General features: G+C 37.2%; 1 protein-coding gene across 2 annotated transcripts in view; it reads left to right on the top strand.

Moving 5' to 3' along the window:
• The window catches only part of CEMIP2 (cell migration inducing hyaluronidase 2), a 65,496-nt gene that overhangs the window by 24,075 nt on the left and 23,680 nt on the right, over nt 1–17,741 (top strand). For both annotated transcript variants that reach the window (XM_026675333.2, XM_026675325.2), the window contains exons 5-8: nt 5,190–5,359; nt 6,691–6,879; nt 14,922–15,091; nt 16,733–16,942. In XM_026675333.2, coding sequence (XP_026531118.2) covers nt 5,190–5,359; nt 6,691–6,879; nt 14,922–15,091; nt 16,733–16,942 — 739 coding nt within the window. The remainder of the gene's footprint in view (nt 1–5,189; nt 5,360–6,690; nt 6,880–14,921; nt 15,092–16,732; nt 16,943–17,741) is intronic.

The raw sequence follows: 17,741 nt of genomic DNA, 5'->3' as shown, positions 1-17,741 counted from the left end.
TTGTAATTGATTACTGTACTATTGCCATTGTCCATGCCAGCCAAAAACTCCAAACTAAAACAAAAGAAAAATATCTCTACCAATGACCTGCACGTGTTTCAGATGTCTTGAAACCATAAATGAAAGCGAAATTTAGATCAAATGCCGCCTATGCGATAATCTAGCCCACCCTGCCTGCTTAAACGTAAACAAAAGCCTAGCTGATATGGTTAAAAATTCAGATACATTCTTTTATCTATGTCCATCATGTTCTCCTAAGCTAAACAAACTGAGTACCCTACCTGACAGTTGAAAGCATAGAATCACTCATTAACTCAGTAAAAGAACACTTAGTAAAAGAACACGTTTTGAAACAATTATACAAGCAAGCCTAATCTCTCTTGGAAAAAAAAATACAGCACAGATAAGTGAGTACCTTTTAGCTCAAAATCAAATCCCACAACAACCACAACCACTACCTCAACTACAATCACATCTACAACCAAAAATAACCACCAAACCCCAGCCACAAACAATTACTATCCCTTCAAATAATTCCACAAATAATATCTCCTTAATCATCAGAGACACCATGGAACATGAACAGAAACGTCCAAATGCCATCTTATTTGGTCTCAAAGACACCAACGAATCAGACGACATCACCAAAGTTTGTGATATAAGCAACTCAAATGCAACAAACATCTCTCCTGAAGATATCATTGAAATAACCAGAGATGGCCCTGGGTGCAAATACAATGACGGCTCTGTGGCCCCAAGATTTTGTAGAGTTGTATGCAAAAATGAGTCCAGCAAACGCATATTCATTCATACAATAAATGCCATTGCAAAAACCAATCCCAACCACAAAAATTTCGCTCAAGACCAGACTTATCCATACTGCAAAGAATCTGCTCTTGTGAACTCCGTGCAGAATTCAAAAACCGTCTAGGCAATGGAGAAAAGGACCTATACATTGACTACAGAGCTGATTGCATCAAAAGAAAGTCACACAACCCACAACTCCGCATCCAACCCCACCCCATCCAATCCAACATCACTCAAAACTAGGCATGCATGCCCCTAACTACCTCTATTCCAACCACAACTGGCCTTAAATGCAAGCTACTCAATGCAAGAAGCCTTGTAAATAAAATACCTGAATTTCTCTTCTTACTAAATACAACTAAATTTGACATTATATTTGTCTGTGAAACATGGCTCAACGCATCTCTCTCTGACTCCATTACCACGGTAAGAGACTATCATGTTTACCGATCAGATCATGAAATCTGTAGAGGAGGGGGTGTTGCTATCTTCTATAAAAAGTCCCTACATCTAAACATCCAAGTTACCCAGGAGCTTGCTATTCCTGAGAACTGTCCTTAAATATCACATTTCAGTTCTTACTATGTTACAGAGCCCCTGATTATGACATCGAACATCCAAACAAGCTAAATACACTACTAACATGGGCAGCATCCTGCCCACATGCTTTTATCTTTCTTGGTGACTTCAATCTACCTCATATTAACTGGACCCTTAACGAATGTACAACTGAACCCACACATGCAACCTTCTACAATGCAGTAACAAATCTGGGACTAGAACAACTAGTAATCAACAACACTACTTAACAACTGCTTCAATCTCATGTTCTGCAATAGTTTGAATTCAATTTACGGAATACAAATTAAAGAACCCTTTTCCAACAGTGACCACAACATGATAGACTTTTGTCTCAACATACGTCCACACAAAAATCATCATGAGGGAATCCCAATTATAACTTCAAAAAAGGCAACTATGATCTTATAAACAATGATCTCTCATCCCTTGATTGGCAGTTTCTATGGATGCAATACTGTAGAAGACCATTACAATATATTTTTACTTGAAGTCAAAAGAGTCATCAAACTATATGTACCATTAACAACTCCCAAAACCAGAAAAAACAAATTACCCATAACAATAAGGAAGCTTCAATCCAAAAAGAAATCACTTTGGCTAAAAAACAAATCTGGTCACGTTGCCAACTTCAAAAGCCGATACAAAAGTTTATGCCACCAGATAAAAACTGAATGCACCAATTATCACATTAAACAAGAAGAAAAGGTTCTACACAGCAATTCCACCCACGCTTTCTACAATTTTGTAAACAACAAACTAAAAGGCTCAAGGCCCATCCCACCCCTGAAAGGACCTAATGGTAAAGACTGCAATGACGACACTATTAAAGCCAACCTCTTTAACACATTCTTTAGCTCAATATTTGTAAACAGCAATGGCAACTACAATGATCTAATACATATCGATTTTACAGAAGATAATGTTGAAAAAGCACTACCTAATCTAAAACCATCTCTATTGGACCAGATGGAATATATGCCTACTTTAAAAAGCTATCCACTGACATAGCTGAACCTCTAAGCATAATCTTTGAAAAATCTTTCAGGACCAGCTCCTTGCCAAATCTATGGTCACAAGCCACGGTCATCCCCATCTTCAAAAAGGGAGACCCCAGCCTAGTTGAAAATTACAGACCAATCTCTTTATGCTGTGTCACCTGTAAAGTCATGGAATCAATTATTAACCAATCCATCATCCTCCACTTAGAAACAACCTACTCTCTAATAAACAATTTGATTTCAGGAAAGAACTATCATGTAATCTGCAACTCTTACACTGCAAAAACATTTGGACTACACAACTCGATCAAGGCAAAGCAATAGACGCAATCTACATAGACTTCTGTAAAGCCTTTGATTCAGTGGTACACAACAAACTACTCCTAAAACTAAAATCTTACGGTATCTCTGGACACGTGCATAACTGGATAGAAGCATTCCTGTCAAATAGACAGCAAATGGTCAAAATTGGGAGCATCCTGTCAAATTCTGTACCTGTCAACAGTGGTGTCCCCCAAGGCAGTGTTCTAGGGCCAACTCTTCATACTCTAGATAAATGACCTCTGTGATCATATCAAGAGCAACTGCGTTCTCTTCGCTGATGATGTAAAGCTGTTCAACACTACAGACAATACTGCTACCCTTCAAAAAGACCTTGACTATGTATCAGAATGGTCAATCAAATGGCAACTTCAAATCTCAACAAATAAATGCTCTGTCCTACATATTGGCAAAAAAAATTAGAAAATAAAATATAGGCTGAATAGTTAAGACTTTGTTGATGATCCAAACTCTGTCAAGGATCTTGGGGTACTCATCTCTAATGACCTAAGTGCTAGAGCCCACTGTAACTATATAGCCAAAAAGGCGTTAAGAGTTGTTAACCTAATCTTATGTAGCTTTTTCTCTGGTAATATTACACTCATAACTAGAGCATAAAAAACATTTGCTAGACCAATACTCGAATACAGCTCATCAGTCTGGAACCCACATTACGTATTTGATATTAACACAGTTGAGAAAGTCCAGAAATATTTCACAAGAAGAGTTCTCCACTCCTCTACTCGTTGCAGAATACCTTATGCCACCAGACTCGAAATTCTAGATCTAGAAAACCTAGAACTACGCCGCCTTCGGTCTGATCTAAGTATAGTATATAAAATCATACATTGCAATGTCCTACCTGTCAATGAATACTTCAGCTTCAACCATAACAACACAAGAGCAAACAATAGATGCAAACTCAAGATTAATCGCACCAAACTTGATTGCAGGAAATACGACTTCAGCAACAGCGTGGTCAATATCTGGAATGCTCTACCTGATTGTGGTTTCTTCCCCAAACCCCAAAAACTTTAACCTTAGACTATTGACCTCACCCCTTTCCTAAGAGGTCTGTAGGGGGTGTGCATAAGCGCACCAACGTGCCTACTGTCCCTGTCCTATTGTTCATTTGTATTTTTCTTATACGTATCCATGTATTTATAACTTCGTTTTTACTTATACCTATTGTAAGCAATTGACAAAAATAAATAAATAAAGTAAATAAAATGGGAATCTCTTGGTTATGGTCTTATGAAATTAAAGGTGTTTAAAGTATAGACCCAGTGTAGAAGCAGGAATAGCTGTAAAGGCAGAAACTTTCTGTCAAGAATGTATAGCAATAGACTTGCATACCACTTTACAGTGCTTTATGGCCCTCTCTAAGCACGTTGCCCCCAACAATCTGGCTCCTCATTTTGTCCACTTCGGAAGGATGGAAGGTTGAGTCAACCTTGAGCCTGGTGAGATTTGAACTGCCAAATTGCAAGTAGCCAGCAAGCAGCATAAGTAGCCTGCAATATTGCACTATAACCACTGCGCCACCGCGGCTCATTTTCAGGAGCTAGGGAGAACAGATCTTGGCTTACTTTCTAACTTGAACAAGTAATTTATAGGGTATAAATTGCCGTGAGGCCTTCACGGCAATGGATTAAGATGTTCAACAGCAGCGCTGAGACACAATGATTCATTTCCTTTCTCCTCTTTCCTCCAGCAAACAAATAGGATTTTGGGGGCTATTTATAACTTTGTTATATAATCTCTCTTTTTGAGGAAGTACCTTCAATTCAAAGTTATGTTCCTTTTGGGTAAACAAGCATGCACAATGCTTATCTCCATATGTAAAAAAAATTCCTTGACACATTGTCTCCATCAATCTTCACAATGTTACATAAGACTAAATAAATCCACTGGTGTTTTTTTAAGAAAAATTGTATCCTTTACACGTTTACTAATTTTGTTTTATTATCATAGAAAAGTCACATATACAGTAATGGGCTTTAGGTTAGAGTCAGTGGAAAGTGCTAAATTCCAATCATTTGAAATTGAATATTTCTCTATAAGTAGGGTTTTTTTTTCAAACAAACTTTTATCTCTTTTGGTTTGCATATCATCTTAGGAGTGTAAAGAATTAAGTTCAAGAGATTTCTGCAGTCCTTTCTTGGAATTAATTCTTGAATACATGAAAACAAGCTTCTCTAGCCACTTGACAACCGGATACTTGTCCTAATGAGAATATATATAATGCCTATTAATCCCCCAGTCAGTATGCCAAGTGGCTGTGACAACATATGACAACAATAACAACTGAAGCTACTTTTCTGACAAATGAAATTGAACAAATAGGAAATATTCCTTAATGCATGAAAGTGAAGAATATTTTATTTGGATTTTTTTTTATATTGATATTTTCCTATGTATTTTTTTTTTTAAGAAACCCTATTTAGGATAAGTATTTAAAGTTGTGCTCTCTTCTTACAGGCAAGCCTGGGCTTTAGTGAGTGTAATTGGTGATGGAAATTCATCTTGTAATGAATCTGTGAGAGAGTATGAAAATCACAGTACAGGAGGAAAGGCTCTTGCAGAAAAAGAATTTTTCACAGTGGATGGCCAGAAATTTATTGTGAGGGCTTTCAGTGAATGGATTGCTGGTAGGAATATGTTATTTTTTATTTTAGAAAACAAAATTTATTTTGGTTATCTTGTGCAGCTAAATTTGCAGTATTTGGAATGCATCTTATTGCTATGTACCTTATGTTGATCATAAGAAGTTGTAGTCTTTGGAGGCCAGAAGTTGTAAAAAGAAAAATCTAAAGTTTAAAAATAATCAAAATGTCTATTTTATGTCCTTGTTTTAATAAACACAAAAAATATGGAGCTTTGGGATAGATACACAAGATACGTCTGCTGGCAAGAAAACCCAGTATTGCTTTCTTGTTCAGTTTTTTTGGAGGGGAGGGGTTGTTTTTTATAAAATGTCAACCTTTCTAATATTTGTGAAAGAATTGTTAATTGTAGCAATCATATCTTTTGATCTAAAATGTTTACAAAAAAGCCACATAAATTAATTTAAATGTTTTATCCCATAAAGCCATATGTCACCTTCATTCTTTTAAATAGGGAAAAATAAATCATGGCTTTTGTAGCTCTTTAATCAATATGCTTAAAGCATGGTGACTTATTAAATATTCTTACATTAGAAATGTGCTTTGTTGAGATCTATCAAGTATGAAAGAAAAAATAGGTTCCTATATTCCTGCCTGTAGCAGATAAGAAAAATTAGAAGGCTCACAGCTTTCAGCAATCTAGATTTTATTTCAAATGCTTTGACTATATTAATCAATATTAGGCATTCCAGTTACATTCTGATGTGTTTTAGTCATATTACATACAATACGCCTTTTTTATGAACCTATAATCCCTTGATTTGGGATAAAGTCAGGGCAACTGGATGGAACTGAGCGGTTTACTGGCCAGATGCCCTTCCTGACACTATGTGCAGTTCACAGCAGATATTTTTTCTTTGTGCCCTAGGAGAGAAACTTCTGCTGTTATGTAGGATTGAACTCTCAACCTTCCGAGTGGGAGGCGAGTGTCTTCACCATTAGGTTACATAGAGTACTGGCAGATAGTATTTTAAAATAAAAATAATATGAGCTTCCGGGTATTCTGCAAGTGCAGCCCTGTTTTTCATTCAAGAAATCATTGGCTATGTGAAAAAACCCTAACTCCTTACAAGTGGTGGCTCCTCATCCATAATCCACAAGAATAAACTTAAAAATATTACTGCAATTATTTTTGGTAGATGTTGGTGAAAAATCATAGGGAGTTTAACTCTAGCTTCTGTAGTATCTTTGGTCTTGTTGATTTGATTTGACTTGCATGTGCAAATCAACTGTTTTGATGTAATATAATTTGAACATTTGCAAAAGTGATTTTTAAAAAAATTGAACCAAGAAAATCATTAATTTTTTGTTCCAAGGTGTTCCAAAGTGGGGTTTTCAGGTTAAAGCTGTGCATGGAGTGATAATGGATTTGTCAGAAGATGTTAGCAGCTGGAAGCCTGGAGACCAGATTGTTGTGGCAAGCACTGATTACTCTATGTATCAAACAGAGGAATTCACACTCCTTCCTTGTCCAGAATGCAGCAAATACCAAGTCAAAGTGAAAGGTAAGAGCTGAGAAGTAAAAATGAATGTATCTAGTAAGCTTTGTTTTGTTTTGTTTTGACAAGGTATGGTTCTGCTGTTTCACAGTCCTGGTGACTTTTTGCTTTGAGAATATTTTTCTAGCTGCTTAATATCCACCACTGCTAAAATCCTCAAGTGACTCTGATGTGACATGCATGGCATTGATTCTGTAGGCACAGTGCTTATGAAAGGAAAGGCTGCCTTAAATTTATTTGCTCTAAGACGAATCAGAGACTCGGTGAATTTGATTTGATCTGAGTTGATTAAACAATTGCATCCATGTACATGTTTTTATAACCCAAATGATGATTCTGATCAACTAAAGTTGGATCAATGCCAATTAAAAACATCTACTGTTTCTGGTAATCTGTAAATAAACTTTCCCTTTTCTATTGTTCCTCCCTCCCATGCATTTTACTTATTTGGGGTGGCTGTATTAAGCACCGAAGCTTTCAGCATACCATTATTTCTTTCTGTAGTGCTTGTCTTATGTCTGCTACAGAGATAAATGATTTCTCATGTTGGACAGTAATGTTATTATGAAAATTCACTCTTATACCAAGCAGTAAAACTTTAGTGCAGATCTCTTTACTAAGAGATTGGGGTCATTTTTTTCCTCTCCGCTCTGCCCTTCTCTTATATTGGATTTGTAAAACTTACCACTTCTAACTATATCTAAGGCTGGCTAACCAGAATTTGATGCAAATCCTTATTCAGAAAGACAGGTGTGTTTCAGATGTTATATTTCTTCATAGCCTAATGCTTCTGAGATGGTAAGAAATACAATGCTGTGATAGACAAAAATCATGCAAAGCAAAATAAAACAATTTCCTATGAAATTTATGAAATGTTGCAGAGGTTGAAAAATAATGGAGATTTGTCCACTCCCTCAAAATCATATATAATTATTGTTCTTAGCACGGAAAACATGGCTGCTTTAAAGTAACTCTTAAATGGTCTTAAATAATTGCATGGTTTTAAGGTGTATTCAAATTAGGGACATCCATTTAAGCCGAGTTATACTAGTAGTAATTATAGTGCCCGGAACAGGTTAGTATAAACTTTGAATTCTTTCAGTATAATACTGGTTAAAAATCACTATGAATATAATCATTTTTTAATCAAATTTCTATAGTGTCCATCGTATTTGCATGATTAAATGGTTAACATCCGAAAGATTCTATAATTATTTTGAAAATTCATGATTAATATTTATTGAAATCTAATTCTTAATTATGAATTGAAGATTTAATAGGAGCTTAGCTTCTAAGAGAAAAGCTAACTTTTAGTGAACTGCTTCTTGCTTTATTTCTCATTTGTCTTAAAGATTGCAAGAAGAATCTTAAAAATACTGTAGTTTAGGAGATAATATATTTCTCCTAAGTTCTATATACATATCTCCAGTATTCATTACTTAAAAGGTCACTAAAGATGAGTAGGAAGAACAATATATTTGGTAGCAGCTTCTGTTTCCAGAACCATCTAGGTACAGTAAAATTATTAGTATATAAAAATAAAATTGTAAGAGGAAAGTGTGTTTGGATATGTTCACTGCTTTGAGGCCTGATATAAATAAATAAATCATGCATTACATACATACCATGACTGTGACAATTTACAACAGTAGTTTCACCAGTCCCAGTTGCTATTGTCAGGCACAGTTTGCATTGTTGCAAGCATTATGCAGTCACATGATTGCTCTTTGCGACTTCCTGCTAGCTTCCCCATTGACTTTGCTTATTGGAAACTAGCAGTGAAGGTCACCTGATTGCTGGATGCTGCAACCATTGTAATTGTGAGCCAGTTGCCAAGTGCCCAAATAGTGATCATGTGACCACAGGGATACGGCAATGGCCACAACTATGAAAACCTATTGTAAATCTCTCTTCTTCTGCATCATTGTAACTTTGAACATTCACTGAACAAGTGGCCATTCAACAAGAACTGCTTATGTTTAAAGGATTAGGAACTTGTGGATGCATTGCTTCAGAAGTGATTTTTGAAGTTGATTGAATGTGTGTTATTAAAGTTGTGGAGCCCGAATGTAAGAAGGCAGGAAAAGATGATGTCATCCCAACCAGATTATTAGTGTGGTGAAGAAGAGATTACTGTACCTTAATTTAGATGGTATTGAAGATAGCACAGGACTAACCCTAATATTTCAAGAATCGGTGACGTTGAAATTTTTGTTTCCCCATTGCCTTTAATTTCATGAATCCTAAGTATTCTCAGGATAATTTTATCTTGCTGTAGTGAGCTGTCCCTTCTGCTTGAAATATGGATCTCATCATCTTACTAGTGAAATTTTATTCTTTGCTTCTCTTAGTCCTCAGACTTCAGCATCTGCAGAAAGCTTGTGCCAACTCTCACATGAATGAGGAAAGGCAAGCAAACTATTCCCATATGGAAGCAGTTCCACGGCTTTCTATTCATTTAATATCCAGTTTCCTTCAATGTTCCAAAAATCTGTCAAGAGCTTCATCCCTTCCTACTTTGCAGGCATGTACAGTCCGGCTGGATTTTTGTGCAAGAAATTCACTTTGCCTGTTAAGCATCCAGCACAGCCACTATACATTATTGTTTCTTTTTGTAACTGTTATTATTTTGCATGTTGGTATTCATTAATTCTGAATTAGATCTTTACATCATCTGGTTTGAAGGATTTGTGTCTGGACAAAAATTATATTCTACATTGAATAGTTACAAAAAAATCCATAAAGTGACCATAATGAAAAAGCCTTAATAAAGCCAAAGGTCAACTTTTACAGATCTGCTATAGTGAGATTAATGTGCTAAGATTCAACACATTGGTCTCATTCATTCAAAAATAAGATAAAATAACATAGCTACTTCTTTATAGTGAATTATTTTTCCTAGCACAAGGTTCATCCAGTGCAAAGAGAATCTTACACTTTATAAGAAAACATGACAGTTGTATATTTTAATGAAGCAACTGCCATTTTTATGTGGAAACATTTGTTTCTAATATAGAAGATAAAGGAATTCAGGGGGAAAAATTAAGAGTGTTCATTGCATATTTAAGTATTTTGATAATCTAATATTGTTCAAAGAGCAGCTCAGACCTATAAAGCCATTTTGTTTGTTCAATTTCTGAAGCTATTACTTGTGCGTGTGTCCATTTGTGGGCACGGCTGTATGTGTGCACATGCGTGTATGCATGCATGCATTCTTTTCTAATACTAAGGGTAAAATGTTATAAATTTCAACTGCATAGTGGAAGAAAGTAAATTTTTGGTACCTCATCAGATTCTCATTTTCAGCTCATCTTTTTTTCTTTCATTTTCAGTTCATCTTTTACTTGGTTTGTTGGTGCAGACAAATTGAAACTATTTTTTTGTGAGAATGCTGTCTTACAAAATTTTGATAGTCCTTGACTTACACAATTTTGATAGTCCTTGACTTACAGCAATTTGTTTAACAACTGTGTAAAGTTATACCAGCAATGTGACGTACACCAGTCCTCATACTTACCGCTGTTGCAGTGGTTCATACAGTCATGTGATCAAAATTCAGGGACTTGGCAACCAGCATTTATGTACAATAATTACAGCGTCCTTGGGTCACGTTATTGCTTTTATGGACTTCCCAGTGGACTGCCAATAAGCAAGTCAGTGGGAGAAGCTGGATTCACTTAACAGCCATGATGATTCACTTAACAACTACACCAAAAAAAGTTCATAAAATTGGATGCAATTATTTAATGACAACATTGCTTAGGGACAGAAAGTTTGGTCCCAATTATGGTTGTAAGTCAAGGATGACATGAATGATCGATTGGTCTACAGTTAAATATGTGGAACAGGGCTAGCTGGCATTATTATTATTATTATTACTATTATTATTATTATTTTATTTTATTTTATTTTATTTTATTTTATTTTATTATTTTATTATTATTATTATTATTATTACTATTATCATCATCATCATCATCATAGAATGCACCTCTGCTGATTTTAATCCCTTTCACTATTCAGGCCCTCATTCTATGCCTACACTGTCCAGTAGATTTGCATAACATAATTAGAGGGATAGAAATGCTACGAAGGGAAACAAAGTAAGGAGACTTTTGTCCACTCTAGTGTATCTAACCCATCAGGAGCATCAATAAAATAGTGAAGTCTTGAATGGTCTTTATTCAAATTTTTACATGGAGAATTGTGTGATCCTAGTATTTCTCATTAATTCAGACCAATAATCTATACGTATATACTTGGCATTATTGCCTTGCATGCATATTTCACATCATTCTCAAGTTGAAAAAAAAATATTCCATTTCATAACTCTACTTTGCAGAATTTCTCAGTCAAAGGCAGGGCTGGTACCAGTAAAACATCCTTATCTACAGTCATTAGCCTTTTGCCCCTTCATATACATCTACATGGGCCTCCAGTCTTATTTTGGCTGCTAAACCTTTGGCAGATTGTCTGGATTCTGGTGTTGTATTTCTACAGGCAATTGCACATCTAAGGAAATTGCTCAGTCAGCAAGACTGAGAAGTATTTATTGAAAGCTAAGAATCTGAGTGGCTAATCAAAAAGTTCTTGGTTATAATCTTGCTTTAGCCTTAAAGTGGCTTCAGAAGTGTCACTTTGCTTATTCTCAGTCACTCTGACAAAATACTGACTTTGCAAGATTGTTTTTAATGCTTACAATTGCAAAATACTTAAAGCATTTCAGTGTGTTAGATTATTAGCTGCTACCATTAATTACAAATTATTTCCAATAATAATCCATTATTATAATATATTTAAAAGAGAAAATTCTGAGTAATACCAAAATAATGTTTCTAAGCTAATAGCAAACCTCCTATTGCACTTACCAAAAAGTTGTATTTTTTCTATTACGTTTGTTTATGTATTACTGTTTATACAGTACTGCACGAAAGTCTTAGGCCACTATTACATTTTTTGTTGTAGCAATGGTATAATGACCATATATAATTATGGCTCAGTCTCCTTATTAGATTACAACTAGAAAACACAGGAAATTTGTATGCGGTTTTCAAAAACAGGAAAAATCAGAAAAAAAATAGCTTCCTTAGGCTAAAGTGCCAAGTATTTAATGTTACCTCCCCTTGCACTTGAGCAGCAGCAGATACTGGGTCCTATAAACCATCGATCCAGAATCTTTTTGGCACCAGGGACCAGTTTCATGGAAGACGATTTTTCTACAGAGCGGCAGGAGGTGGGGGGGGGGGGGGCGCAGTGCACAGCTTAGATCTCTCGCATCCGCAGTTTGCAGTAGGATTTGCATTCCTATCAGAATCTAATGCCTGAAGATCTGAGGTGGAACTGATGTGATGATGATAGCGCTGTGGAACGGCTGTGTCATGCCCCTGTCGGAGTCTGAATCTGCGGGGGAAGATGAGCTGGAACTGACAGAGATTGAGAGGCCAGCTCTGTTGGCCTTGGAGGAAACTGGGGAAGGGTAGAGTCAATCCAGGCAAGGCTTTTCTGACTTAGTAAGGCCTGCAGAAAGGGAGAACTCGGGAGAAGAGCAAGGAGTCAATCCCCCCCATCTGAGAGCTAGGAGGGAAGACAGACTGCAAGATCAATGCAGATTGACCCTGCCGGCTACGAGGGAGGGGATTGAGATGTAAGGAGGTGCCAGTGGGAGGGGCATTTGTCGGCAACAAGCATTGAATCTGTGAAGCCTTGTATGCACTTGCCAAAGTCTGGAAATTGATGTACTCTGTCTTGTGGGGCTTGCCACTTTGCCTGCTTCACTCAGGCATGATATTCTTCCGATTAAAATCGGAATTCCGGTTTTTTTGGGAATTGCCCCCTCCTTTCCCCCCACCCCTCTTCTCCTCCTTCCCCTCCCCTCGGAGGCCCCGAGTCAGGAGTTGCTGGCGCGGCTCCAGTCCCGCGTTGCCTCAGGAAGGGAAAGGCAAAAGGAAGAGCCGCAGCGGCGCTTTGCAACAGCAGCAGCGGCTCCTGGTTTTGCCTTTCCTTCCCGAGGCAACGCGGGACTGGAGCGCGCGGAGCTGCGCCGGCGGTAGCAACTCCTGACAGCCCCAGCCGGATACCTGAGCGGAGCCCGGGCGGTGCGAGCAGAGGCCGCTGAGCAGCAGGAAAAGGGAGCTGGGCCAGCCACAGACCAGCCTCCATGCAACACGCCGCCGCCCGGCCCTGGCGAGGGAAGGCAGCAGGCGCTCCCCGGGCGCGCGGCAGGGGGTCTCTTTTGGCCGGCCCGATTTTTTTTCAGAGCGGAATATCATGCCTGTTCACTGAACTTCTTGCTCTGGTTCCTGTTTGGTTAACCTGGCTTACTGGACTACTTGCAGACAGAGGCTTCTAAAGGTGGTGTAAGAGCTTTGCTCCAGGACTTGTAGTGAATGTGGGAATGTTTGGGGACACAGTTGGAGCAATAAAGGGGCAGTTCGAACTGCCAGCTGTTTGTGTTATCTCTGTGCCCTGCTCTGGGTTATCACAGGCTGCAAATAGAGACAAAACTTTGCTTGCTCGCCTGCCACTCACTTCCAGCTGTGTACAACCCAGTTCCGTGGCCCAGGAGTTGGGGACCCCTGCTCTAATATTAAATGGAATGGAACCCCAAGTACAATCATTGCTGTGTCCTAAGATTTGTTGCCAAAATGACTGTCGTACAAAAAGGTCTATTACAAAGGTTTGTGCAAGATGTGTTTGAGCATTACATGCAGTACAGCAGGGGTATCAAACTCGTGTCATCACGTTGTTGTCACATGATATATCACAACTTTTTTCCCCTTGACTAAAATGGGGTTGGGCGTGGCCAGTGCATGACGCATCCGGGCCATGAGTTTGACACGCCTGTAGTACAGACACATGTATGAGTGCAATTCATTGGAAGCTTGCCAATAAGAGCAACTTTTAGTCATGTTATTCCAGTTAAAATGCCAAAGAGCATAGAATTTGACAGACAAAAAATCATTTTGTATCAACAAGGCCACTCTCAAAGGAAAATTGACAAACTGAATATTCAAGGTGTGGCATTCAAGACCAAAACAATAATTATGGATGGTCATTAAAACTTTGCTGAAACAACAAAGTGGATGGTGGCCTAAGACTTTTGCCCAGTACTATATATTACTGTTCTAGGAAATCACTTAAAACAAGTCTATTGTTTTAAGAAATCAATCAGATTCCCTAGGATAACTTCTATTTCCATAGTTTTCTTTCCTTTCTAGCAATCATCGTCTATACATAGGATTAGAACTTTAGCATTGCTTTTATTGCCATTATAGAAACATTTTTCTTATTTCTGGAAGAACCTTTTTGCTATATATTCACAAGTAGTATAGATAACAAAGAGATTCTAATTCTGCAAAGCCTTGCCATAGCATGCCATAGTGTTTACATTACTGTTGCTCACTGCCGTCATCAGCTGGTGAATGGAACTTTGTAAGTTCTTGGTGCTTCAAAATAAGGTATCAGTAAAGCTTTCGTTTCATTTCTATTGAAAAATAATTGTTTTTCCTAACTGGGAAAACCTTGGAATTTAGGGCATGTCATTAAGAGATGATGTGATGTTTAGTCAAGAACAATTTTCTTACAACAGCAATCATGTTGAACACAACTATGTACGCTGCAAGATGGAGAGCAGAAAAGAAAAGCAGATATACGCATGAATGTTAACACATATAAATAAGTATATATCTAAATCTAAATTAAAATCTAAATTATGAAAATTATTCTAAGCCTGGTTAAAAAAAATTCAAAGAACAAGAGTTCATGGAGGCGAAATCCACTTTTTGTCCTATGCTAAATGGGGAAAAAAAACAGTTAAAAAAACCTTTTCCTACTGCATTATATTTTCAGGCAGTGTTAAAAACCAAATCCTTGTAAACCAAATCTGATCTTTTCAGAGCAAGTAGCTGGTGGTGGTTCTTTTGTTTTTGTTTTTTGAATGAAACTAAAATGAGCATGATAACTGTACCAGTTGGCTACTTGTATTTATAATCACGAAGGGTGTGTTATTTTCATCCTTCTCTTCATTTGTTTTCTCTCTTTTGAACCAGAAATGCCTCAATTCCTGCATATGGGAGAAATCGTTGATGGAGTGGATATGAGGGCAGAGGTTGGGGTTCTTACCAGAAACATCGTAATTAAAGGAGAGATGGAAGATTCCTGCTATACGGGCAAAGATTGCAGATTCTTCAGTTATGATACTTTTGGTGGACATATCAAGGTGTGGAAGGAAAAGTTTAATCTCATCGTATCAAGGCTCCGGTGGCTTTTGCTGTTGCAAATAGGACACAGTGGAGGGAACTCCATCCTGTTTCATACTATTCAATGACTGTTAAGCATTAGGTTGAGCAGCTGTGTGAAATATTGATCATGTTGTAGCTCTGGTATTTCTAGGTCCACTTATTAAATAGTGTTAGTGTTTTATGGCATGATGTTCAAGAAGCCAAATTTAGCCCGCTAATTCTATTCTGCAACTACTCAATTACAGTGATTCTTGATTTATTTACTGTTGAGATGATACAGGTTATGATATTGATTATTAAAAATAGGAGCTTTCCACCTACACTTCTATATGTAATTTCATAGTTGGATTACTTTAAATATTATGTTTGTGTATAGATTAAATTAATACTTGTTATCAATTGTTATTAGGCAAGGTGTATAGCCACATCATTTAAAAAGAAAAACTCCCCATGTTATACAGAATTCTTATAGCAGGTACGAGTTCTCTTGAAAGTCTTTAAAAGTATAAGTAAGCCTTGCTTACTGACTGCCTCATGCAACAACCATTCAAAAATAATTTTGCAACCAGTCACAGCATTTATGATCATTGCAGCATGCCATTGCCACATCTTCACCATTTGTGTGAGGTGCAACTGACTTGCAACACGCAGTTAATACAAAAAACAGAAGTAAAATTCTAAGTCTTAGTCATGTGTTGCTTCACCTAATGACCATAGGAGAAATAAGGTTGTAAGTTCAGTTGTGCTCATGTGATTTTCTATTTAATGACCACAACACTTAGCAACCATTGCTGGTCTCAATTGTTGATAAGCAAGGACTATCTATATAAGATGATCTTTCAGCTGAGAACTCTGCTATAAAATTCCCTTAAAGTCCATATTATCATAAATATTTTATTATAACAATTCATATATGATACTAAACCTTCCTGTAATTGCATTGTATCAGTCAAAAGCTTTATAGATTATGTTGGAAGAACCGTTAATTAAGTTGGTGTTGATTTCCTTTCCTGTGTGTGTGCACGCGCGCACACTTCATTTCATTGAGAAAATTGTGAATATTACAGAACTTTGGTAATTCTAGTGACTATTGCCCAACTTATAAAGTAGTACATAGTGAGTAATTAAAGTCATGCTGCTAGGTTCTTCATTTATTATTAAATAAACATTTAAAAAAAAAAAACATCTGGATCATTAATATTCCATTAACATAGGAATAGCCCTGGCTGAGAAAATTAGCATAACAAAAAAGAGAACCCTAAAAATCCTTTAGTTTAGGAATTTTCTCTTATAGTCTCCTTTTTAGTAATAAGTTACTTTTTGTAATATTTAATTACCCTTTTTAGTTATGCTAATACAGTTAATCCTAGATTACTTGCATTAACCCAAATGTGAAAAGAATTTAAAATGGAAATTTAAATTTGATATTTTGCTCTAATCTTTCTCTCAGACTATAGTATGTTGGGATATGATTTGCATTATGCTGCACATTTTTTTAGTTTATGGATGATGCATTGTTTGTTTAAATATGTTTCTTAAGATGTCCGAAGTGTTTTAACTGAAGAAAATGTGGACAGTAAATGGACAGTAAATCGAATTATTTTTGCATGTTCTTCCAGATTTTAAAGAACTTCACATCTGTTCATCTCTCCTATGTGGAACTGAAGCAGATGGGTCAGCAAATACCTGGCAGTTACCCTGTTCACTTTCACCTTTGTGGTGATGTGGATGAGAAAGGAGGATATACTTATAGGACTTACGTAGAAGGGCTCTCAATTCATCATTGTTTCTCCAGATGTGTGTCAATTCATGCCACAAATGGTTTGCTGGTAAGAGCAATGAATAAATGAAAAGTTTGGAGACTAAATGTGCAAATGACCAAAACAAAACAGATCTTTCAGTATTCCTGATTTTGGTGTCAGCCTTGATTACAGAGGTATAGAAAGAAATGCTTTTCTTTTTTAACATCAATCCATTACGTTTAGGGTATGGCCTTGCTAACCATTATTTCCTCCAAACCCTAGATTATAACCATATTTAGAAATGTAATTAGGATACACCTAATTAGCATTATGTTTATATTTCAAAAACAAAGTGAGAGAAAACGTGTATGAGAGGGCTGCCCCGTTCATAATATTCTATCTGTGACTTTTTCTAGAGCAGATTCAAACCTTTAAGCTTTCTGCTTCTTCAGCTTGTATTGATCCTGCGGATCTTGAATTACTAGAATCATCACTGGTTATAGACTCGGGGGAGTATCTTATGATAGTTTCATTTCTTCCATCTCATAAAAGAGAGAGGATATGGGATATTTCTTTCTCAAGAAGTATAAACATGATTGTCTAATACAGGGGTGTCAAACTCAAGGCCCACTGGTCGGATCTGGCCAGTGGAGTGCTTAGATCTGGCCCAGGGGTCTGCCCAAGAAACAAGGACCGGCCCACAGTGCCCCTGCCAGCAAAAATGGAGCTCGTGGGGGCCATATGCGGCCCGCCCGGCCTCTGTTTTTGACCCTGATGGCTTCCTGAAACCCTCTGCCAGCAAAACGGAGCCTGTGCAGGCCATGTGCTACCTCCATGAACTCCATTTTTGCTGGCACAGAGTTGTGGGAAGTCGTCGCAGCTGAAA

The sequence above is a fragment of the Notechis scutatus genome, chromosome 2 (genome assembly GCF_049901735.1).
Source record: "Notechis scutatus isolate UNSWTSFEM ecotype Mainland chromosome 2, rNotScu1.2, whole genome shotgun sequence".
NCBI lineage: Eukaryota > Metazoa > Chordata > Lepidosauria > Squamata > Elapidae > Notechis > Notechis scutatus.
This window is presented reverse-complemented; position numbering and strand designations above follow the sequence as displayed.